At 44.4% G+C, this 23393-nt stretch overlaps 5 protein-coding genes and 1 long non-coding RNA gene across 6 annotated transcripts; 4 read left to right on the forward strand and 2 right to left on the reverse strand.

The window, feature by feature from the left end:
* Positions 286-5313, forward strand: LOC110430207 (protein IQ-DOMAIN 31-like). Its single transcript, XM_021447425.1, has 7 exons — positions 286-536; positions 896-1031; positions 1163-1450; positions 1753-1956; positions 3142-3198; positions 3313-4378; positions 4854-5313. Exons 2-7 carry the CDS (start codon positions 939-941, stop codon positions 4883-4885), a joined length of 1740 nt encoding a protein of 579 aa, XP_021303100.1. The 5' UTR covers positions 286-536; positions 896-938; the 3' UTR covers positions 4886-5313.
* Positions 6295-9399, reverse strand: LOC110430208 (NADH dehydrogenase [ubiquinone] 1 beta subcomplex subunit 2). Its single transcript, XM_021447428.1, has 4 exons — positions 9185-9399; positions 7383-7428; positions 7238-7300; positions 6295-6562 (listed from the first exon to the last, which is right to left on the reverse strand). Exons 1-4 carry the CDS (start codon positions 9289-9291, stop codon positions 6536-6538), a joined length of 243 nt encoding a protein of 80 aa, XP_021303103.1. The 5' UTR covers positions 9292-9399; the 3' UTR covers positions 6295-6535.
* On the forward strand, positions 9526-12084 carry LOC8061063 (eukaryotic translation initiation factor 3 subunit F). Its single transcript, XM_021447426.1, has 6 exons — positions 9526-9887; positions 9984-10063; positions 10502-10731; positions 11219-11340; positions 11425-11538; positions 11633-12084. The coding sequence occupies exons 1-6, from the start codon at positions 9660-9662 to the stop codon at positions 11720-11722; spliced, it is 864 nt and encodes a 287-aa protein (XP_021303101.1). The 5' UTR covers positions 9526-9659; the 3' UTR covers positions 11723-12084.
* Positions 15788-19035, forward strand: LOC8061064 (mitochondrial outer membrane protein porin 2). Its single transcript, XM_002440099.2, has 6 exons — positions 15788-16026; positions 16153-16220; positions 17622-17732; positions 17839-17928; positions 18016-18224; positions 18435-19035. The coding sequence occupies exons 1-6, from the start codon at positions 15975-15977 to the stop codon at positions 18733-18735; spliced, it is 831 nt and encodes a 276-aa protein (XP_002440144.1). The 5' UTR covers positions 15788-15974; the 3' UTR covers positions 18736-19035.
* LOC8061065 (AP2-like ethylene-responsive transcription factor PLT1) lies at positions 21007-23303 on the reverse strand. The gene is made up of 7 exons (XM_002441399.2): positions 22908-23303; positions 22664-22746; positions 22418-22515; positions 22201-22274; positions 22044-22094; positions 21873-21949; positions 21007-21745 (listed from the first exon to the last, which is right to left on the reverse strand). Exons 1-7 carry the CDS (start codon positions 23183-23185, stop codon positions 21075-21077), a joined length of 1332 nt encoding a protein of 443 aa, XP_002441444.1. The 5' UTR covers positions 23186-23303; the 3' UTR covers positions 21007-21074.
* On the forward strand, positions 21648-22510 carry LOC110430177. Its single transcript, XR_002447481.1, has 3 exons — positions 21648-22104; positions 22189-22319; positions 22385-22510. It is a non-coding gene; the product is annotated as an uncharacterized LOC110430177 (long non-coding RNA).

A 23393-nucleotide genomic window follows, 5' to 3' on the forward strand; every position in this document is an offset into this window, starting at 1 on the left:
CACGCGGGCCCAGATTTTTACGGAGAAATATCCCCAGTCACCTTTTCGGCTTTTTCTCCCCGTCGGAAACGTAGCAGTAAATCAACCATCGACCCACTGCTACGGGGCCCACGAGTCATCCCCCCGTAACAAGCCCGGCGGCGTGCGGACGTGGGGCCCAGAAGTCGGTCTCACCGAACCCGTCCCGTCCCACCAGGACGAAGCGAAGCGGTTCCGTTGCACAGTGGGGCCCGCACACTAGCTCGTCAGTCGTCACAGTCACACACTCCAGTGGCTCTTTTTTTTGTTATTGTTTTCTTTTTCTTTTCCGCGCAGCTGATTTCTTTTTCTTCTCTCTCGCTCCTCTCGCCTTCTCGGCGCTGCCTGTGCTGTGCAGTAGTACGAGCCTCTTCCCAGTTCTCACACTTCCGCTCTCTCTCTCTCTCTCTCTCTCTCTCTCTCCTCTCGAGAATGGTTGTGTAGGCGGCGGGCGCAGGAGGGAGGAGAGAGAGAGAGGGGAGCTAGGGTTTTGCGCCGCCGCCTACTACCACCCTCAGGTGAGCGACACTGCCGTAGATCCGGGCGCGCATCCTTCGCGTGGCCGCCGCCGTCTAGATCTGTGCCGTTTGGGGGCGTAGGGAGCGCTGGTTCGTGCGCCCACGCGGCGGTTTGGGTGTGTTGCAGCGTGGATTCGGGTTTCTTCGTGCTGCATTCATTTGTCGGCGTTCGCCGCGCGCTCCTTCAAAGCGTCGCTTTTTTTTTATTGTGTGATTCTATTTTAGCCCTCCGCAAGGGTTGCTTTCGTTGGGGGGGTGGGTGTAGTAAGAATCTGGGCTTTGCCTGCTTCCGGCGTTTCCTGTGGATGGAATTGTGGCCGTGGAGTAGATCTGTGCACTGATGCGCGGTTCTGCTGCAGGCTCTGAACCCCTCCGGTCCGGTTTGCGGCGGATTAGGCTCCAATGGGGAAGTCTCCGGCGAAGTGGATCAAGTCCGTGCTTTTCGGGAAGAAGTCGTCGTCGAGGTCCGGCTCCGCCAAGGCCAAGGATTTATCGGTGCGTTCTTCTTCTTCTTCCTCCATAGTTTCAGAATGCTGTTGCGACGTCGATTTTCTGAGTGTGCCTCAAGTCCAGCTAAGGTGTTGAGATCTGTTCTAGCAACTGATGCGTTTTTTTGCCATGTGCAGAAGGGTGCGAGTAACAAAGGGTATGCTGCTGCCGGGAAGGAACCCGCTTTCTCCGAGAGCTCTCCGGTGATCTCGGAGCCTGTGCTTGTTAGCGCCCACAACGATGAGACCGCGCGGGAGGTGGCCAAGGCTGAGAATTCCAGCGTGCAAGAAGAAGTGCCAGTGACTGATGTCTGTCAAGACTTAGAGAAGCAGGGCGCTGTGGGGTCTGATTCGTCCAATGATGCTGATAGGGTGAGGGAAGAGCAAGCGGCAGTGAAGGCACAAGCTGCCTTCCGTGGTTATCTGGTAATATTTGTTTTTTTCTTCAAATTATCTGGTTCATCTACCTTAACTACTTATGCTATCTGGCTGTGCCATGTTCCAATGTTATCTAGCACTGCTCCAAGTCTCTTAAGAGTCGTTCATATAAAAATGATAAGGCAAATCTGAATACCTTTGAGCCTTTTGTCTGTTTTTGTTCATTTTTAATGCTGAATATCCGCAGAACTGTACCCCTGCTTCATTGTTGTGATGAAGCAATTCGTAAATACCATTGTCATAGATACCTGGCTTACCATGGTGCTAATTGTGTCGTGGTATTGGTCCAGGCACGCAGAGCATTCCGTGCCCTCAAAGGGATCATAAGACTACAGGCGCTGATTCGGGGACATCTTGTAAGGAGGCAAGCTGTTTCAACTCTCCGTGCAACATGGTTGATTGTGAAGTTTCAAGCCCTGGTCCGTGGAAGGAACGTTAGACTTTCTCAAGCTTTCATTCAAGCAACTAGGGAGCTTTCCCTAGAGAAGTTTGGGGTAATTTTCTTACAATATATTTTCTACACTATACCTAATATATTTATCATGATCATGTCCCTTTTATAATTTTTGTGATCTAATTGAATAGAGACAACTCCCATCTGTTTCAGTGTGCTTTATTCTGATAAAAGCCATGTTAACACCTGAATAGTACATTCTGAGCGATTGTATAGGTTCCTATTGAGGTCTGTCAAACTAATTATGGTGACATGGGTACTTGCCAATATTCTCCTTCAAGTGGTATTTGAGAAATTTTTATGGATATTTGGTTAATGGATAGCAAGTACAAAATGAACAATATGCCAAAATTCATTATTTTCTTATAGAAGGTTCTTCCATTGGACCATTTCCAATGCTGATGATTACATGGGTTATATTGTTGTGCATATTAGTGTGGAACCGACAAAGAAGCGTTGGAGTGACATTTAATTAACTAGCTCCCTTCTGGATGCCAAAATGCCTATAAGCTATTATGTACAGATTTTGTACCTTTAGTAAATAACAAAGTTGTATATACTAGGTTTTTCCTAGTATTATTGAATTGCTAATTTTACATGCTTCATTGGGAATGTTCTTGTGCTCCATACATGCCTTATGCAGCATGTCTTGGAATTTTGTTTGCTCCACTGCTTTTCCTAATATTCATTACTGCTTTGTATCAAATTTAAAACAGCATTTTGTACTGACTTAATCACACTTTGTGGTCACTTTGGATCTGATCAATGTTAATCTATTGCTATTCCTATGTACCAATGTGGAAATGCCCATGGAAAAATAGCCCGCTATTTTTGCTGCTATAACCCGAAATAGCTTGAAAACAATTGTGCCGCTATTTGCGTTCATGCACAATTTTGCCGCTAAAGTACGCTAATTATGGTTTATAAAACGCTAAACACCTTGGCCTTAGCTCGCTATTTAAAACATGGGGAAATGCAAATGGCAAACAGAGATGTCTGTATATCTGCATGATTTTTATTCTACCTTGATTATTGAACTCAAAAGCAAGGATACTATTACATAGGAAAAGATGATCTTGTGCAGGATCCTTCATCTTTTATGGTCTCTTTTCTTTTCCTCCCCCCCTCCTTCAAAATTGCATGATTTGCCCATGTGATGCTCACTTTCGTACTTATTAAGGTGAGACCCAAAAATGGTGATTATATGGTATGTACCTTCATGCAGGGTGCTAAACCTGGTTCCTGGAAGGAGAAGTTGTCTTCAAATGCATTTGCTCGCAAGGTAATCTCAAAAATCAAAATACAGTTTTAGAGGGGCATATGAATGTACGAATCAGAAATACTAACTACTTTGAGGCGTTTTATGCTAACTCAATTATCTTTTTCTGTGATGTAGCTTCTATCTTCACCAATTGTGGTTGAGGCTCTTCACTTCCAGTATGATGAAATGGACCCTAATTCAGCCTTCAATTGGTTAGAGAGGTGGACGATAAGTCATGTCTGGAAGCCCATTTCCCAACCAAAGAGGGTTGGTGCTGATGCTAAGCCACATACAAGGAAGGCCAGTTATGCAATGGAAACAGAGTCAGCGAAATTAAAGCGTAATGCACGGAAGAGCTCTGCAGTGCCATCTGAAGCTTCTCAAACAAACACCACCATTGAAATTGAGAAGACAAGACGGAATCCAAGGAAATTAAGTAGTACTCCTGCTGAGTCGGTTCCTGATGGCCAGTTAACAGAACTTGAGAAGGTTAAACGTAGCCTTAGGAAGGTTACTAATTCCATGGCTGAAACCTCAAAGACACCTAATCCAACAACTGAGATTCCTGACCCTCAAGAGGTCCAATGTGAGAGACCACTAAGAAGTGCAAAGCAAGTTCCAATTCATCCTGAGAATCAAGATCCTCGGAATGTTAATCTATCGGACAATTCAAAGATAGATATTCTGGTACCTGATATCCAGCCTGACGTGGAAGATGCTTCAGATCCAGTCACAATCACAAATGAAGAAAAAGTTGATGAGCCACCATCCGTTGTTGCTCCAGTGGCTGAAATTATGCCACTGCAGGACATTAACAATGAAGAAAATGCTTTGGTGAATGATGTGGAAGAGAGATCCAAAGAAGAACATCCTTCTACTGAGAGCCTGAAAGGCAGCAAGCGGAGGTCTTCATTCTCAACTAAGCCTGAATATCCAGAAAATGGCTCCAAAAATTCTCCAGCTTTGCCAAGCTACATGGCTGCTACACAATCTGCAAAGGCAAAACTGCGGGGGAGTAGTTCACCAAGACTTAGCTCTGATTCAGCAGAGAAAAACGGGTTCACTCGTCGTCACTCCCTTCCATCCTCTAACAATGGTAAGATGATTTCACATTCTCCACGTACACAAAGGCCAACCCTTGCTGGTGGCAAGGATGGAGCAAAAGGCGACAAGGCTATGCTGTCATCAAGAGATGCAAGCGGTATGTAGAACTTATTACATTTGTATGTCTACCGCATGCATTGTCATAATATGCACTTGATCTTGTTTTTAAGCTTTGAACCTAAACAAATACTGCCTGAACTGTTAACATCAGGTCTTAAGACATGATAGTTGGGAAGCTAATGGAAGAAGAGGTCATTTTGTTGTTTTGTACTAACATTATTATTTTTCACATTGGTTTGCCGATGTTTATCCTATTCCAAATAGTTGGGCTGTAAAATTATCTATTTAAATAACCTAGACAAATGAGACTGCGTGTTCCTTGCATTGTAGCTTGAACATATATTTCAAAGCTCACCTTTTCTTTTCTTATTATTATCTTGAAATGCATACTTATTTTATATTCTGTCCCATAGAAAATACAGTGCTCCTAAGAAAAAAATTATCAAGTAGAAATTCCCCATGTGTACCTTGACCCGAAGTAATTTCTGTCTTCTCTATATTAATATCTGCAGAGAGACCACTGAAAGCTGAGTGGAGACGTTGAGATGGCGAATGAAACCACAAATCCTCCATTTGATTAGTGCAACTGTTTTGGTGGATGGATGGCGTCTGCAGTTTGCTCGGATTGTTTTGCTTGTGATGTAAAAAAGATGTTTTCATCATCATCCGCGGCGATGAATGAACGAACCAGCTTTGTTGTGATGAATCTGCTGGGAGTCAACTTATTTATAGGGTTTTCGGTCATGCCTTTTGTGATGTATAGCTGAAGTGTTTTCCCTGTTTGCTTTGGTTCCCAGATCCCAAGACTTTTCCCCTCCTTGTTGAGAGCTGCTGATGTTAGAGAGAACGAGAACCTGTATGGATTGAGTTGAACAATCTTAGTCCTGTTTGGGCAATCTGGGCTGCGTTTTGACTGATGGTTGTGTGCCATTCATGATTATTGTGCTTGAAGCAGTAGTATTCTTTTCCAAATTTCTTGATCTGGGTGTCATGCAATGCAACGCTGGCTTGCAAAAAGGATCCATGTATCATGTGATCTATCAAAGTAGAAGCCTCGGGTTGCTTCAAAATTCAAATGCATGGCGTCGCATCGCTCGGAGACGTGGCATGTAACTCTGGCATGCGTGTCTGATCAAATTGTATCCGAGGCTCTGGCCGAATGATAATGAAAAGCAGGGCTGTAAAAAAAAAAATGCATGGCAACCGATCGAGAGCCGTCCCTTGAAAGTTTGGACTGCACTATACACAGTGAAGGCTGGCCCAGCTGTTGTTTCAAGTAACACTCGGGATCAAACACATTGCCAAAACGATTTATAATTTGGAATGGATCCAAAACAACTTATAATTTGGAATGGAGCCCGAAACAACTTTTAATTTGGAACAGAGGGAGTATTACATATGCATGGTTCTTAGAACAGCACCTTCCCCCATTTGTGTTCCTGATGATTTAACAAGTTTAGGCTACCTGGCCTGTTTGATGTAAGAGCTATACCTAAAATTAGCTATAGTGTATTAAAACAAAAGGCGTGATAGATGATCTAATTTTTCAACCGAGTCTTCACGTAGTTTGCCAACCTTAGCAGATTTGAGCTAATTTTTAGTCCAACTAATGGTGAGCTTGATCGTCCCATGGATGATGTAAGATCGATGAACCAGGGCTTGCAATTTCACAAGCTACATTTTTTTTATTGTGACTGTCCTGAAGGTTAGGCCCAAAAGAGGTCGACCTATGAAGCCATATTTTTTCTACCAGCCAAAAATATTTTTCTCTCGTAATAAATCAGCGAACAATATTTTCAGCTATGACTTTTTATACCAGCGAACAATATTTACGAACAATATTTACCGGTAGCTTCACGTACGACGCCATGCCTGAAGCAAAGGAATATACGCACCAGCCGAAAGCAACAGCATACGTGTGGTTTCTGATGATAGTATATATTTTCTGAAGGGTGATTCGAAGCAGAGCAATGCATTGATCACAAGGAACATCAACATACACAAGATTCTTTTCCACAACATATGAACTGAAGCTGCAGATCAAATACATAAGCACAATCGTAACAAAACCAGTTTGTGCTAAACAAGTTGCGAACAACATGAGTCCCATGCAGGATGGTAGAATTTATTAACTCAATCTTTAGTTGTTGGAACATGCCAAGCACTGAATCACCGTCAGCCACGAGTAGGGAAGTTAATGTGAAGACGACGATGACGATGCCTACATGAAATAATAAGAAATCCATGAGTCCCCATTGAGCGAAAGGACTTTAAATAAGACCGTAATAGTATAGTGGATCAATGTAAAGAAATGATTCTTTGTTTCCTGCAGTTTTGGATTAATTGCCAGTATACACCTGTTTACTGCTAGAAAGTATAAATCCGTATGCACAGTATCAGCAAACACAGCAAATAAAGACAATTGTCAATATCTGGGAATTATCAGTCACACGCCCCCAATGCAAACAAAAGGAAAAACAAGTATGTTCACACAACCAAGAACAAGCTAAGATTGATCAACTAGTTCATCAAATCATCAAGTAGTTGCCAAGACAAAATATCAACTATTTGGTATCCCGAAGCAAAGCACACTATAATTCATGATGTGATAGACTTACCAATTAAAACACCACACTACAATACATTAAAATGATCATGCAACACTCATAACGTGAAACATATGTCTTTCTCACCACCAGCCACAAACTGAGACTTGCATGCGGAAACAGATATTTTGGTCACCAGGCATAATTTCTTCCTATCGTGTTAGGACTTAGGAAACTCTCAGAAGTATAATACATGAAAAATAAACTAGAAAAACTAATGGGAAGATATAAAATCCATCAAATGTAACATGAAAAAAAGATTGCAAATTGACAGGATCAGATGGTACTACCTCATGCCCATGTCCATGACCATGAGAGTGGTCATCATGCCCATCCCAAGGATGACGCAAACCCTGAAACCATTTCACTTATTTAACTTGTATTCAAGTAAACCAAGATTAAGTGTAGGGTCAGGGTTGGTAAACAGAATATTACCAAGAGCGTGGCACCGTCCTGCTTAGCCCTGTAGAAGACCCAGAACCTGCAGGCAGCACAATTGGTTAAACATGCCACAATCACAACTGTAGTTCCAAACTCTGAAGCTTAAACATATCTGAAATAACTAATTGTCCTCGACACACTTAGAATTTCAGAAGAAATATCATTAAAAATCCTGAGCTCCAGCTTGAAAAACATGTTAGCTTAACTTTTTCTAATCAGGTTAATGCATCTATTCTCACATGATCAGGTTAGAAGCTCAACAAGAGTTATTAACTGTCCAAATGACCTGCAGCCCACTAGAGACTTTAATATCATGCAACATGCATTTCTGCAGACCATGCTTTGTGAAAACAGTGCTTGATGAGGTAGTTTCCAACTTTTCATGTTAAAAAAAATCTTAGTTTTTTTTTTCTATTTGGTTTCTCAAAACCGGGTCAACGAAGATGCAAAAGTGGTCAATATAAACATCAACTGCAAACTCCTTTTCAAAGCTAACAGCTCACATGCTCAGAGATCAATATTTCATGCGGTAGACATAGTCCCAAACCTGGTAATATGTTTTGTTCAAATGGCTAGGGGGTTGCAAAAGGAACAAAACGACTTGAATCAAACTCGTCTGATGTGAAGATGAAACGAGAGTTGAAGGTCGTTCCCAAACATGTTGTAAGTAGAACAGGGAGATAAAGACATCGAAGGCGTTAGAAAGTTCCTATGAAATTACCAAAGAGCCTCAAGCTAGTCAAGCATGAAAAGTAATGTCGCAATGATGGTTACGGTATGCACAGCTGCAGCAATGACTGAGGTCCATCTTGAAACGAAAGGCAGCTTAAAGTTTTTTGTTTAATGCATCTATGTTCACACAGTAAAAGGAGCTCAACAATAGTGACTGTCCAAATGACCCATATCTCACAGAAAGGGAGAGGGGCTCAACAGATGATTTCTAGAGCATGATTGGACAGTTACTATGTTAACGAAAACTTCAGAGCTTACTATGGTTTCTCATAACTCGGGTCAATGAAGACGCAAAAAATGGTCAAGATAAAATATCAGTCGTTAAGCCACAGCAGCCTTTTCAAAGTTACTAACTGCCGAGACACTCAGAGATCAAATTTCCGTAATGTAGACAGTCCCAAACCTGGGAATATGGTTTGCTCAACTGGCTAGGGTTGCGAAAACGATGAAATGAACCCAATGAACTCATTTGATGTGAAGATGAAACAAGAATTGAAGGTTGTTGCCACACATGTTGTAACTAGAACAGGGACATAAAGCCATCAAAGGATGTTAGAAGTTCCCATCAGATTTACCCAAGAGCATGAAGCATGAAGAAAGTCCGATTCGGCCTTCCTAATCTCGCAATGGTTGAGGTGTGCACGGTTGCAGCGGATGCATCAGCCAGTGGACAGTCCTACCGAAATGGGATAAGGTGAACGGCAGCGAGCCAGCTCTATTTCCACATCCCCAAATCGGATTTTCGCTATGCAGGTTGCGCCTGTAGTTTGCGACGTTGCGCACAAACAGAATGGCGGCGTCTAACTCTAACCCCAAACCAATCGCACAATTTATGAGGAACAATAATCCATTAAAAAAGAACTATTCCCAGCATTTCCTGATCTACCCGTGCGGAAGCCCACAGACGAGGGCGAATCCCACGCGCCATGGCGTTCAATTTGTAGAAGGCAGGGAGGTGTCCAGGCAGGCAGCCTTGAATCGGAGGGAAGCTACCGGATTCGGAGGAAATGGACGGATCGAAGTGGTGCGACGGAAAGGGGGAGCAAGGGGGCGCGCATGCGTACCACATCACGGCGCAGAGGCCCTTGCCGGCGACGGTGTGCCAGCGCTTGTTGTGCGGGATTGTGTAGCCCTTGTAGGTGGTGCCGCCATGTGCGCCGCCGCCGCCCATCGCCGCCGACTGCTCGCCTCGCCTTGTCAGTCGTCGCGGGTGCTCGTCTGTGGTGCGGGTGGTGATGGTGAGGCTGCTGGATCTGGACGCCCCCCACCCGTCTCGCGTCGCGTATCCCTCCCCAGACGGGCCGGATGCCCTGCTTGGCCACAGCCTTAGTGGGCCTGACACAAGTTATATGGGCCGGCCCGTCACTAAGTTAAGTTCTCTAAGGCCCAGCCTTTTCCTCGGCGACGAGACAAGAAGAACAAGAGAGGAGACGAGGACTAGGAGGAAAGAAAGGAAACCCTAGCCCGCTACACCCTTGGCCCCTTCTCTCTTCGTGGTCGCCGCCGCCGCCGCCGCGCCCAAGCCTCTCCGACTCGGCCATGGCGACGTCCTCAGCTCTCCTCTTCCCTTCTCCGTCCTCGGCGTCCTCGCCGCCGTCATCGGCGCGGGTGGAGGCGGTGGTGCTCTTCAACGTCTGCGACAGCTACGTGCGGCGCCCGGACCAGGCGGACCGCGTCATCGGCACACTCCTCGGCTCCCTCCTCCCCGACGGCACCGTCCACGTCCGCAACTCCTACGTTGTCCCCCACAGCGAGTCGGCCGACCAGGTCGGTTCAGATCACATCTCCAACCAACTCACTGATTGATTCCACTCGTTCGTTCGTTCGCATTGGCTTACTTTGCTGATGCTGGGGGTGATGCAGGTCGCCATCGACATCGACTACCACCATAACATGTACGCCTCGCACCAGAAGGTGAACCCCAAGGAAGTCATCGTCGGCTGGTGAGCAACCATCCCCGGGTCTCACAATTGTAGTACATCCATAGCGCGGAATTGGGCAATTTTTTGCAAACTTCATTTATATGCAATAGCTGAATCCCCAATGCATAGTATTTTTGTTTTTAAGCTGAATTAGTTTTAGTGGATGCAGTCATTTTTTTAACCAAATACACCACACATCTTGTTGCTAGCAGCTACAGCTATTTTCCTTTTTATTGCATTGTGGACAGAATAGATCTAGTGTAATTAGTTCCGTGTTTGTGCTTCAGAATAATTGATGGGCTCAGAGCTATATTGTCTGTTGGTTACTTGGTTTGTTAACTTAGAAAGCGCATTTCCAAACACTAGAAAAGTCACTTTGAAAAGTCTGGAATTAATTTACCAAGTATCCTTACTAAATTGTTCAAACCTTTTTGTTGCCTATCTACTGTCTGTTTGTAGGTTCTCAACTGGATTTGGTGTTTCTGGGGGAAGTACGCTCATCCATGAGTTCTATTCAAGGGAAGTACAAAACCCCATCCATCTTACAGTCGACACTGGCTTCACAAGGGGGGAGGCTTCCATCAAAGCCTACATCTCATCCAACCTGTCCCTTGGAGATAGGCACCTCGCTGCGCAATTTCAGGAAATCCCTCTGGATCTAAGGATGATTGAGGCAGAAAAGGCTGGATGTATGTGTCACTTTCCTGATTGCTAATTCATTGTGTATTATATATTATATATGAATGATTGTTTTGGTTTGTTGGAACCGAAACACTTCAAACAATATGTAAATGACATAGAAGAATGAACTTAGTACATTGAAATATTGAATGAACCCATAAACTCTGCTAGCTGTAGCCTTCCAGTACTTGCAATGTTAAATTCGTTTATGTTCTTAAATGTATTGATTTAATTACCAGTGACTAGCAAATGTTTACCTGCTGGTTGGGGAAAATTTCATTTTACACTTATATTAGTTGGTCTTTCAATTACTTTGTTGAACTCATGAATTGTCGTGGCTGTAGTTTGATCGTAATAATGTTTGTGTTTCCATTGGCGTATTTTATTTCTCATATATAGTTACTGTTTGTCAGAACCATATTGTCGCTGCTACAGTCTCAATTTTAGTAGCAGAACATTTGGAACTTCCATCATAGTTTTGAGCTTCTGTTACAGTCGAGATCCTGAAATCTACCATGGTAGAGAAGCTCCCCAATGATCTGGAAGGAATGGAGTCCTCAATGGAGAAGCTTTACATTCTTATTGATGAGATCTACAAATATGTCGATGATGTTGTGGTAAGAATCTCTCATGCAACTGTGTCCTATTTTATTTTGATTTATTTGGATGCAGGTGTCAATTATCTCTCTATGACATTGTAGGAAGGACGCGTGGCACCTGATAACAGAATTGGAAGGTTCATCTCTGATTCTGTTGCTTCAATGCCAAAGTTGTCCCCAGCTGCTTTCGATAAGCTTTTCAATGACAAGATTCAGGTAAATTACTTGCGCCTCTTGATGTCTGTGTAGGTAGTGTAGGACGGCCACCTTGCTTTGCTTGCTGATGAGTTAATGATTACTGACCCCACAGGATAACCTTGCGCTGGTATACCTGTCAAGCATCACAAGGACACAAATCACCATCGCGGAGAAGTTGAACACTGCTGCTCAAGTGCTGTAATTTTGGTGGTTGTGGCATTTGGTTGGACGTCGATGAGTTGGGTGCAATCTGTGATGTTTGGCATACGTGTCCAATTTGGTGGCAGGAATGCATTTTTGTACTTGTTATTATTATTACTAAATGATAGACCTGATGAAACGGGTTAGTCAACAATGAGATCCCATAATCATGTTGCCAGTAGAGTGGTGGAGGGCGAGATGTTTCTGTTTGGATAGTATTCTGTGCTTCAGGTTCAATATTTGTAATGCTCGTTTGTTTTGTGTAATGACACAGTTAATGACATTGCCGAGCTAACGCCAATGTGGAACAATGAAGAGATTTGCTCCACATTGACGCCATTTGGAGGTGCAGTGGCGCTGGAATGATGTCTGTGTTCCTAGAGTGTCCGCTGGGCTTGCTGGATGGTGTGTTGATGTCAGCGACCTGACCACAATGCTAATGCAATGTGATCCTGCTGTCAATGCGTTTTGCTGTCCTGGTCTAGCAAGCTTTGCTCCTGCAGCCTTGCCTTGCTCCTCCCTCCCCCCCTTCCTCTGGCATTTGAAACCACTCTAGCTGGAATGAAAGTCTAGTTGACCTTAAACTGTGGTGAAAGTCCGGTTCCGTAAACATCCATGAAAATCCGGTTTATCTATCATGAAAGTCCGGTTTATCTGTCTTGTGGCTGATTTGGTGTTGTATCGTGACGTCATGTCAGTCAAAACCACTCTCAAAGTCTCAATACAGCTGAGGAAGGTAAATCAGACAATTTCAATGGTTGGAGGAGTTTATGAAAACCTAATTTTCTAAATATATGAGGTAATCAAGTTTACGCAATAGTTGAGTGAGGTTAAATTGACTTTACCCCTGTAAAGGCTGTATCGGGAGAAAAACAATTTACCCTCACTAGACTTACACAGCTGTGCGGTTCCATTGTACTGCTGTGCGGTTGCAGGCAGAGGTCGTTGCCACTGGCCCAAAAACAAACTTCCACGATTTGACAGCCCGGCCCAGTGCAGGCAAAAAGCCGCACGGACCGGTTCATCCTTTCAGGGCCTGTTTGGAACAAAGGATAGCAAAATAGAGGAAAGGGAAAAAACATAGGAATGAGATAAAAGGTGCTATGGGAGAACAGGGGAATGGAAAAACACAGAAAAATATGGATGGAGGTGTTTGGAACGTAAGAATTGGGAACGGTAGAATCAAATAGATTATAGAAATAATAATACAAGCTTTAGTACTTAATTAATCAGTGCAGGCTGCATAGCAGCAGATAGTTGGACAATGACGTGCATAAGGTAGCCAATGTTTAAAGCAGCGTTGTTGTCTCGTACTTCGTGAAGGAAGAGAAAACATAAGTTCGGATTGGATTTTAGTTTTCCTTTGAAATGAGAAGCCTGCAACAGTATCCGATAGGAAAGGAACACGACAATCCTTTGATCCAAACGCTATGCTCAGGAAACTTTCCTATATTTTCGTTTCCTCTACTTTTCCTATAAAAATACTCCATTCCAAACAGACCCTCACTCTTTATAAGCCCCCCTCCCCCCCCCCCCGTTTTCCTACTCCACCTTTTGATATTGATATTTAGGGTGGTGTTTAATTCTCCTTCCATCCAAAAGAATCTGGGTTTTGATTCATCATTTTATACAATGAAACTAAACAACATGCAAAAAATTTCGATAAAAAGATTATCCTTCTCTATTTTGGATTTGGCCTCAAGAGACAAAAAAAACTCAAAGAGCCTCGAGATGCCATAATAAGGGCAATAAATTCTGCATGTTAAATAAAATTAAACATAACCCTGACAATTTTAGTATTTTATATTTCATCGTTCCAAAATAGTTTGACATTTTGCATTTTACATTCCATGGGGAACTAAGGGGGCGTTTAGTTCCTTTTTTATCTTAAAAAACTTTAGGTTTTGGTTCATCATTTTGCATAATGAAAGAAACACCTTACTTTTTTTTTTTGCAAAAAGGTGGTTATTCTCTATTTTGGATTTTGGCCTCAAGAGAACAAAGAACCCAAAAAAGCCTCAAAAGGCCATAATGAAGGCAATAAATTTTACATTTTGGATAGAACTAAACATAACCCTACAAATTTTGATATTTTTTTATTTCATCATTCCAAAGTAGTTAGCATTTTACAGTTTGGATTCTTTGGGAAGCTAAGCATGCCCTAAACAAACCCTCACCCTAATTGATCCTCCACGCCACAGCCTATGGTAGTTGGATCCGAGCATAAAGTACTAAATATATATTATTTATGAAACTAAAAACATAGCTAGAGAATAATTTGCGAGATGAATCTTTTGAGCCTAATTAGTCCATGATTGGACATTAATTGCCAAATAAAACGAAAATACTACAGTACCTATTAAACTTTAATACCTTCAACCAAACACGCCCTAAGGCTCCTTCCCAATGTGATAAGAGTTAAACTTTACCAACGCTAACCAATCAGGGCCTTATTTCCTTCCATTATAGCAACCTGCATCCATTTATGTTTTTGCACGTGCAGGTGCTATACGCTTTGTCCGTTTGGCTGATAAACCATGATCGAAAATATTGTTGGATGATTTGTTGTAAGAGAAAAAAATATTGAATGGTTGGCAGATTCGGCTGATAAACTAAAGCGATATATATTTACTCATACATTAAATTGAGCTTTGCCCGCTAGACCCAGTGGATACATGAATATGGTGTTAGGTCCACACATATTGCATCTAATCCGCTTATGTACGTGTAACCAAACAACATCTCAAAATTTTTTTGCCCCCACTCATGCAAACTCACCAAATACTCGTTTTTCTAAAATGCGGTTTTACTCATCATGCATTCTCTCATCCGAATATACCATGTACAACTTCCATCTGGCGACCAACAAGCACGGCCATAATGTTTTCATGGTTAGTAAATGCTTCTACGTCATGAGTAACCTTTGTCCATGCACAAAAAATAAATTTGGATCTTTTTCAGCGGTGCTGAATTTACATGGCACAAACCGCTATTTATTAGCTGCTAACTGAATAAAATCAGCTAATGCTTTTTACTTGTAGGGCTATTAGCCGATCGTTACTGTACTTAGCTAGTAAGAACCAGCTAATATAGCTAAATAGTTTATTTTGAGTTATTAATTGGACTATTAGCTGTGATGTTTGTTTGAATTTATTGGAGCTAAAGCTTTTAGTTGGACCTGCGATATTTCGATTTGCTGCAGCTAAGCTGTTCGTTGGAGTATATAGGGTGTGTTTGGTTCATTTTTTGTATGAGCCTGGCTAGCTAAACTAAGGCAGGCTAGTCCAAGCGTGTCTCTAGTAAGCCAAGATCTGTTTGTTTGGTTGAATGTGCTACGGAGCCTGACTAGGGATAAATTGGTGTTTGGTTGGTTGGCTTGGTTTGTGTACAGTCACATCTTCCTCGCGATGGCGTGCCGATGGAGCTTGCGATGGCGTGCGTGTGTGTCGCGCTCAGGGACCGGTGCTCCGCAGCAGTAGCTGGGTCGACTCGCTGGTCTGTGCGTGCCGGTCCTTCTCCTGGGCTGGGGGGGGGGGCGCCCGCGGAAGCACGCCGCGGCCGACACCGGCCTGGCGGGCGGAGAGGAGGCGGTCGTCGCGACGAAGGTGAAGATCTCCATGGTTGGTACGGTCGTCGTGGTGCGGGTGGGGGGGGGGGGCTCGTGTGGGGGCAGTGACAAGAACGACCAAGAGGCGGCTGGCTAGAGCCAGGCCGAGTTGGGAAGCCCGATTTGGCCTTTCAAGGCTGGCTAGGCCAATGTGATACGGCTAGTCTTCCTAGCCATACTCTAAGCTCAAAACAAGCAACCAAATACACATTTTCTGGCCCAATTGAGTATTGACCACACCTAAGCTGCAACCAAACACACCCATAGTACTCAAAAGCATCCAAACGGGACCTAAGTCCTTCCTTCAATTCTTTTTTTTTTCTGGAATCCGATAAACCTGTATAACAAGAAAAAAAAAAAACGGGAGCACCATCTTTTTGCTCAAGACAAGAAAAAGAACGGGAGGCGGCGGGTCGTCAGAGAAGAGGACGCGTACCAACACAAGCAGCCTGCCGGGGATGAGAGAAATATTTCTAGCTGCTTCTTTCTCTTCAAGAAAACGTCAGCAACGCACAGCTCCTCCCTCTAATAAATAGCGGCGGGCCTCCGTCGGCTCGGCCCTCTTCCACCCCGTTTCGCCGCCTCCCAGCCCAAAATTCCCCTTCCCCTCTCCTCGCCGCCGGTGCCGCCTCCGCCTCCGCCAGCCATGGCCGCCGCGGGTCCCGGGCTCTACTCCGAGATCGGGAAGAAGGCTAGAGGTTCGTCCTCTTAGATTTGGGGCTTTCCGCTTCTGTCATTTGCGCTTAAATTGTTTCAGCTCGTGGGTTGCTAATATTGTTTGGTTGTTGTTGCGGTGCTTTTTTTCCCCCCTCGTGCGTCCGCAGATCTCCTGTACAAGGACTACCACACGGACCAGAAGTTCACGCTCACCACCTACGCCGCCAACGGAGCTGTGAGTTTCCACTCTACCGTGCTTGTTTTTGTGATATCGCCTTGTTACTTTTTTTTTGTCTCGATTTGGCATGCTGCTAGTAGGTGGGCTTTCCTTGGTGGCGGTGGAGTTTAGATCACAAAGGACTTTGTCGTGGCTCAAATTTAGTTGTCAAGGCAAGATTTGCTTGTCTGTAGGTGTAGTTGGGAACTTGGGCAGACTGTGTACTGCGTTTGATATAGATGCTGAAGTTATTTTTTTTTCGCTTGTTTCTGTGTGGATATTTGCTTAAGTATTAGGCGTGATGTGGTCGGGGAGGCGATGTATTGCATTGTCCGGTTGTTCTGGCTTTAGATTTAGAGCGGATTGACTTGAGTAACCTGAGATTTGGATGGAGAGAATGCCATGGTAGAAAGTACTGTTAGCTGATTTGTTGTGAGAGAAAAACACTGCTGAATGGCTTGCAGATTTGGCTGATAAGCTCAAGCGAACAATATATTAATATTGAGGGTGTTAGCCACTGGTACTCTTGGCGGATCTTTTTATGTACATTTAGTCCATGCAAGTGCAATGCTTACCAGTGGTTCAGTATGTGTGCTAGTGATGCAGTAGATATGGCAGCTGTTGTGGCAGTTTGGAAGCTACTTCTGCTTTCCAATGCTTGCTTTAATTAGATTTCTTCTGCTGCTTCAATGAATTTGTTGTGGATTCCTTATGACTCAGTGGGCCTGTTGTGCATGTAGAGGGCAATTCTATATGTGGTAACGTAAAGTACAACTTTTAGAACAAGATTGGTAACATATAGTACAACTTTTAGAACAAGATATTGTGGTGTGGTTGCAATCTTATGATGCATGTGGGCATGAAAATTTGGCTGGACAATCCTCAAATTAGCTTATGTATGTGGGCCTATGCCCTGTGGGGGTGGCAATTCACTTGAGCTGTGACATGTCCTTTGGCCATCGACTTGCCTGATTTACTTACTGCTGTTTATTAGGGGACTTGAGCTGACATGTCCATTGGCCATTGACTTGTTTGATTCACTTAATGCTGTTTATTAGGGAACTTGAACACATTGTGGATTGCCTTTCTAACTACTCCTATGTCTTTGAATGAGCTATAGACCAGCTATTCGGTTTCATGTCCACTCTCCAGTTTCTTATATATGCCACCTTACTAGGGTATGCTTGGTGTCAGATAACTGTTAATTATTTCATCTTACATATACTGGTGGGTGCTTCAGGTAGTTGTGCACGTCAGTTGTCATGCTGCAAGTCTGCAACTGCATTTATGTACTAATTCATATAGATCTATGTCTTCGTTGTGATGTTTTTTGTCAATCTAATTCTTTTGGATAGTGATTTTTGTACTGATATTTTCCCCACAAAGCGGTGTTAATTATGGTTACTTATGCTGTGGTAGGCCATTACTGCTGCAAGCACGAGGAAAGATGAAGCTATCTTCAATGAAATCCAGAGCCAGCTGAAGCACAACAATGTGACTGTGGATGTGAAAGCAACTTCAGAATCAAATGTAAGTGGACATGTCTGTTATTACCACACCATTCACTAATTTCAATCTTCCCGTAACAGCTGCACTGTTTTCTTGTAAAATAATACGTAGTTTTCCTTTTCACCAGTTGATAACTACAATCACAGTTCACGAGCTGGGCACACCAGGCCTGAAGGGAATTTTATGCATTCCTTTCCCGTACCAGAAATCTGCAAAGGTATATATTCCCTTCTTTTCTAGATCAAGCAACTTCTTTACTGAATTCAGACTCCAATTCAATCTCGTTTCTCTTTTGTGGTTTTAGGCTGAACTCCAGTACTTGCACCACCATGCTGGTGTTGCTGCAAGTGTCGGCCTAAATGCAAACCCTGTTGTTAACCTTTCTGGTGTATTTGGAACTAAAACTATTGCTGTTGGCGCTGATGCTGCATATGATACGTCATCTGGGGACTTAACCAAATACAATGCTGGACTGAGCTACACTACTTCTGACTTTGTTGCTGCAGCGACTCTGTAAGTAGTTTGTTCTGATGCTTAACATGATCTGTTTGTAGCTGTTATTTGTGTCCTAGGGATCCATTTGCCCTTAGCACCAATGATATCTCTAGGGAATCTATAAAGTAGAAAAATTGTGTGTGTCAAAGAGCATACCTTGTTTCTGCTTCTACTGTCCACCAACATAAATAATTTTGGTTACGACACTAAGATGATTTTGCATTTCAGGAACCACAAAGGAGACAACATTGCCGCTTCCTACTACCACTTGGTGAGTCCAACCACAGCTGTTGGAGGAGAGCTGAGCCACAGCTTCTCAACCAACGGGAACACCATCACCTTTGGGACGCAGCATGCCCTGGACCCCCTGACCACTGTGAAGGCGCGCTTCAACAACTACGGCATGGCAAGCGCACTGATCCAACATGAGTGGAGGCCCAAGTCATTGGTCACCATCTCCGCGGAGGTGGACACCAAGGCAATTGAGAAGAGCTCCAAGGTTGGGCTCTCCCTGGTCCTCAAGCCCTGAGGCCTGAGGGTCACCAGCTTCTGCTTTTGGGATGTTAGGTTTATTTTTTTTATTATCAGCAGCTGGAGTCCAGCAAACTGAACTTGTCAACTTTGGTGCTGATCCCGCAAACCCAATTTGTTGCTTGTTACCGTCCCCTAAACTACCTGAGAGGTTTCTGTTACAATTTACGTTGTGCTTCTGACTATTTTTGCCATTCACGGGCTCTTGGTGGAAAAACTATGCAATTTGTCTACTATTGGGTGATGTTGTTTGGTCACCCCTTGAATTTGGAGAATGTTCAGTATGGCTCACCAGTCACCAGCATTTCCCAGATTTCAACTATTTGATTGATCGTTTTTTTATATTCATACAAACCACAATCGTCTCATGTATGTGTTGCTGAACTTCTACCTGCATGGATTGATGATCGATCTTAATGCCGTTCCCAATCTACTTCCGATGTCTTGCTCGTTTGAGCTTATCAGCTGAATCTGTTAGTCATTCAGCAGTATTTTTCTCTCACAACAAATCAGCCAAACAATACTTTTTGCCATGTCTTTCCTGTTTGAGTCTTGTGATTCGGCACCCTTTCTATCAGCTGAATTTTTTTATGCACTTATATTGTCTTATAGCTATATTTACACCATTTTATTATTTTTTTAAAAACAATCTACAGACTTTATTCACCGTCTTTCTTTTTGAAAACAACTTGGCAGCCTTTATTCTTTATTCATTAATGGTAGTTATATTATTTGCTACAAGATCGAGGCATCCTTTATTCTTTATCATTAATGGTAGTTATATCATTTGCTACACGATCGAGGATAAGAGGACTCATTGTCCTAAGTAAGTTTTCCTTTAGTTGCATCGCTCTTTTACCTAAATTATGTGCTACTTGATTTGTGTCTCTTACAATGCTCGATCATGATATCCTGCAACCACTCCAAATTATATTACACTCATCATATAAAGCTGCTGCCGAATTTACCGTGAATCCTCCTTTCATTGTCTGAACGACCTTCATGCAATCGGATTGAATAATTACACTCTCTATTTCTATGTTTAAAAATATTTTCAAATTGTTTCTATTTCTATGTATTCCAGACACCTGAGAAATATGTTAAATCATTCGCAAACTCATCGTAAAATTTAAAATAAAAAAATTCAAACAAAACTGCTGCAACCGGAAGCGGCGGCGCCCGCGCGGGTCGAAAATACATAACCACAACCACCTGGCCGGCCATACCTTATCGGCAGCCGTCCATCGCATTTTCCATCTTGTGCTGAGTGCAACAGGTGCACAGCTGCCATCACCATTCTGCAGCAGCACTAGGTGGATAAAAAACGTGGTTGCCTTGCACGGATCTCACAGAAAGGACTGCCGCAGGATAGTGAATGGCCGGCCAGACGGTTGACGCCCACGCACACACGTCCCCAGGCAAAAGGAAACAGTGCCGGCCTCTGCTCCACTCTTGGCCAACCAGCGAGCCCCCCACACGAGCACTCCTCCTTTGCTCCACATACACGCTCGGCGCTGGACACGCAGACGCAGTCTAGGCGAGCAGGCCGCCTACGCGGCTCCCTCGAAGGAAACGGATCGGACGCCATCCGACGGAAGAAAAAAACGGTTGAGAGATGTTTCTAAGTCAACCGGTTGACATATAGCAAAACTGTTGCCGATCAGGTGTCCGCGTGCGTGTGAAAGGGAAACGTACAGTTGGAATTTTGAAAACGCTAATTCTATATGTCACTCGAGCAATTCTCCGGCTCTTGTCACTCGATCTTTTTCGGCCGTCCGATTGCTCTGTCCTCTTATCTCCACCGAGCTCTGTCTGTATAAGAGTACGTATACGAGACCACACACTAGTACCTACGAGACCATGCGCTCCAAAGCAAGTGTCTCCGTGAATCATTCAGTATCTCTTTCTATCTAAAACTCCTGCATGCAAATCAATCTCTTCCTCTCACCTACGTTTTTCCTTTGCATGCAAAACTTTCTTTCCCACATCTGAATTATAGTTATTATAAATTTATATTGAATTTACAGTATATTTATATTAAAGTTACAGTGATTATTTTGGTGTAACTTCTGGATAGAATTGGTGTAAGTGTATAACTATTTGAAAATTCTTTGTTCTGTTCATTTGTTTTTCTTTAATTTGTATGTATGCCTAATTTTGTATCCGTATGTACATCTTTTCATCTGCAATCCATAGAAAATATCTGCTTAATTTGATAATCTTATTTTTGTTAATTTGATTTTGAGAGAAAAAAATCGAGTGATGGAAAGGCTCTAAAATACTTGGGTGGGGTGTAGACAGATCCCTTTGAAAATGTTTATTACATATAAACAGCAACTATTGCAGAGATGACATGTTGCCAAACCCATTCCAGCCATCCAACCCCTCGCCATCATCGTAGCACGCGGCGATCTCTCCATGGAACCCAGCATTCCGCGCGTGGTCGCCACCGCCGCCTGACGAGAAGAGATCGCACATGTCCGGAGGCGCTTCTCCCTGGAAGAAGTTGTGGTACTCATAGGCGTCTCCTGGTCCAGCTGGATGCGCAGCAGCGGCGGCGGCGGCGGCATCTTCCCTGTCCCTGACGCCCTCCTCGGCGTCGGAGTTCTTCTCGACCAGCTGCCTGAACATGGACGACTTGAGCAGCAGGCTGAGCGCGGTGGAGGAGCCTCTCCTCCTCATGCCGCCGCCGGCACCGGGAGACACCATGGACGACATGGAGGCGTCCTGCCCGCCGCCGCCGCTACTGCCCGGCGGCGCGGCGCCGTGGTCCAGCAGGAACGGGTTGCCGACTCGTGGGAGCATCTGGGCCGTCTCTGCCGGGTGGAGGAGCTGCTCGGCCGGAGCTGCCTGCATCAGGAGCGCCGCCTCCGGGTTGAAGGCGGCCGGAGCACCGCTGGGTTTCAGCCATGTGATGTAGGACCTCAGGTCGAAGTTGGTCACCGCGTTCACGCCTTTGTACTCTATCGCCGCGATGTCGTATGCGCGGGCGGCTTCTTCTTGAGTGCCTGGATCGGAGCAGGTTTATTTTTTGTAATCTACTGTCAGTGATGATGATGATGATGATGATGATGTTTGGATGAGAAAGTTGTGTTCTTTGTTTTTGTTAGAGACCAAGGTAAAGATTGTGCTTACTGTAAGTTCCTAGGTAAAGGTACTTGTTCCCAAAAACGCGCCCAATTCTTGCCTCCCACCTCCCGTTCTGATGATGTCTGAATGGAACATTTGTGCATTGTCTGATGAAACTTTGGGGCTATGAATTTATGGTGACATTGAATCATTTTGTTTTTGCTGTCAGAAATATACCTGGCAACGCCTCTGTACTTGGACACTCCTCTTGAAAAACCACTGCTCTTCCTGTGGTAAGGTAAACTTATTTCAGAATTTGAACTGTAATGATTATTTCAGTCCTCTAAAAGGATCCTCTGAAAAATGATTTTTTTTATTCCAGGGCAATATGCACCTCCTCAGTGATGCAAGGTACTCTTCCTTTGTGAGGTTCTCCATTATCTTGAGCTCCTTCTCGTAGTCCATGACCTGAGACACATACTCAACCAGGTCACTAGCACTGTCATATATACGGTAATGCCAAACTTCACTAGTCCAGTGGTTTACTGGTAGTTGCAGATTGAATCTTTGCTTTACAGCAGGACAGTGAAGAAGACGTTCCAAGGCTATACCGGGAAGTTCGTGTAGGTGGTGGGCCCCCAGTACTTGAGAGCAGCAAGGTCGTAGGCTCTGGCAGCAGCCTCCTCCTCATCGTAAGCTCCCAGATAGACTGTTCGTGATGATCAAGCAACCATAAGTACTCCTATATATATCCAGCATTTGATCAGATCATCTGCTGTTTTGATTTCATTTTATTATGTTTTGTTCATGAAACTGAAAGGAATCCCTGATAGATGTTCCAGATGGAGAACACCTACCCTGTTTGCCCTTCTTCCGCTGCGTCGGATTCCACGAGTTCTTGTCCCACAGATGTGCCTCAAAACGACCTGTCCATCGATGCCTGCAACAAACTCTTGCAGGTTAGCCACAGGCTTTTTCTTATCACCAAGAAAGAAAGAAATACATGCATGCATGCTGTCCATGTCCGAACTTGCAACTTTGCAAGCTCGATGGAACTCGTGCTAGTTTGTTGTGTGAATGTGAGGTAGATGAGCTAGCTACCTGCTGACTCCACGGAACCTGGAGCTCCTCTTGACGGTGATGCTGGGCAGCGGCTTGCCAATGCCGCCGCCGGCGATTGGTGCGAGCAGAGGCGGCTCCCTCCTCCTCCTCCTCACCACCACCTGATGATGATGATGATGGTGCCCCCCCTCGCCGCGTTCCGTCGTCGCGCTGCCGCCGATGACCACGCCTGCCGCAGGTGCCGTCGACGACGACGGCCCCGGGTAGCCGCAGCTCTCGATCTCGCTCTTCACCATCATCATTCCACTGCTCTCCATCGATCAATCCCCTGCCGCCACTCCGCACTCTCCTCGTCCCTCTCCCTGCTCAACCACGCCACGCACGGCAGCTTCCAATGCAGCACCTTCCAGCAATGCAGCACCGAACGAACGAACGAGCTCAAAATCTGCTGCTGCTGCCGCGACGCGGTGAGACGCCAGAACCCGCCGGTGCGGCGCGCCCCTTATATACACGTACAGCCGTTGC

This window comes from Sorghum bicolor, chromosome 9 (genome assembly GCF_000003195.3).
Source record: "Sorghum bicolor cultivar BTx623 chromosome 9, Sorghum_bicolor_NCBIv3, whole genome shotgun sequence".
Classification (NCBI taxonomy): Eukaryota; Viridiplantae; Streptophyta; class Magnoliopsida; order Poales; family Poaceae; genus Sorghum; species Sorghum bicolor.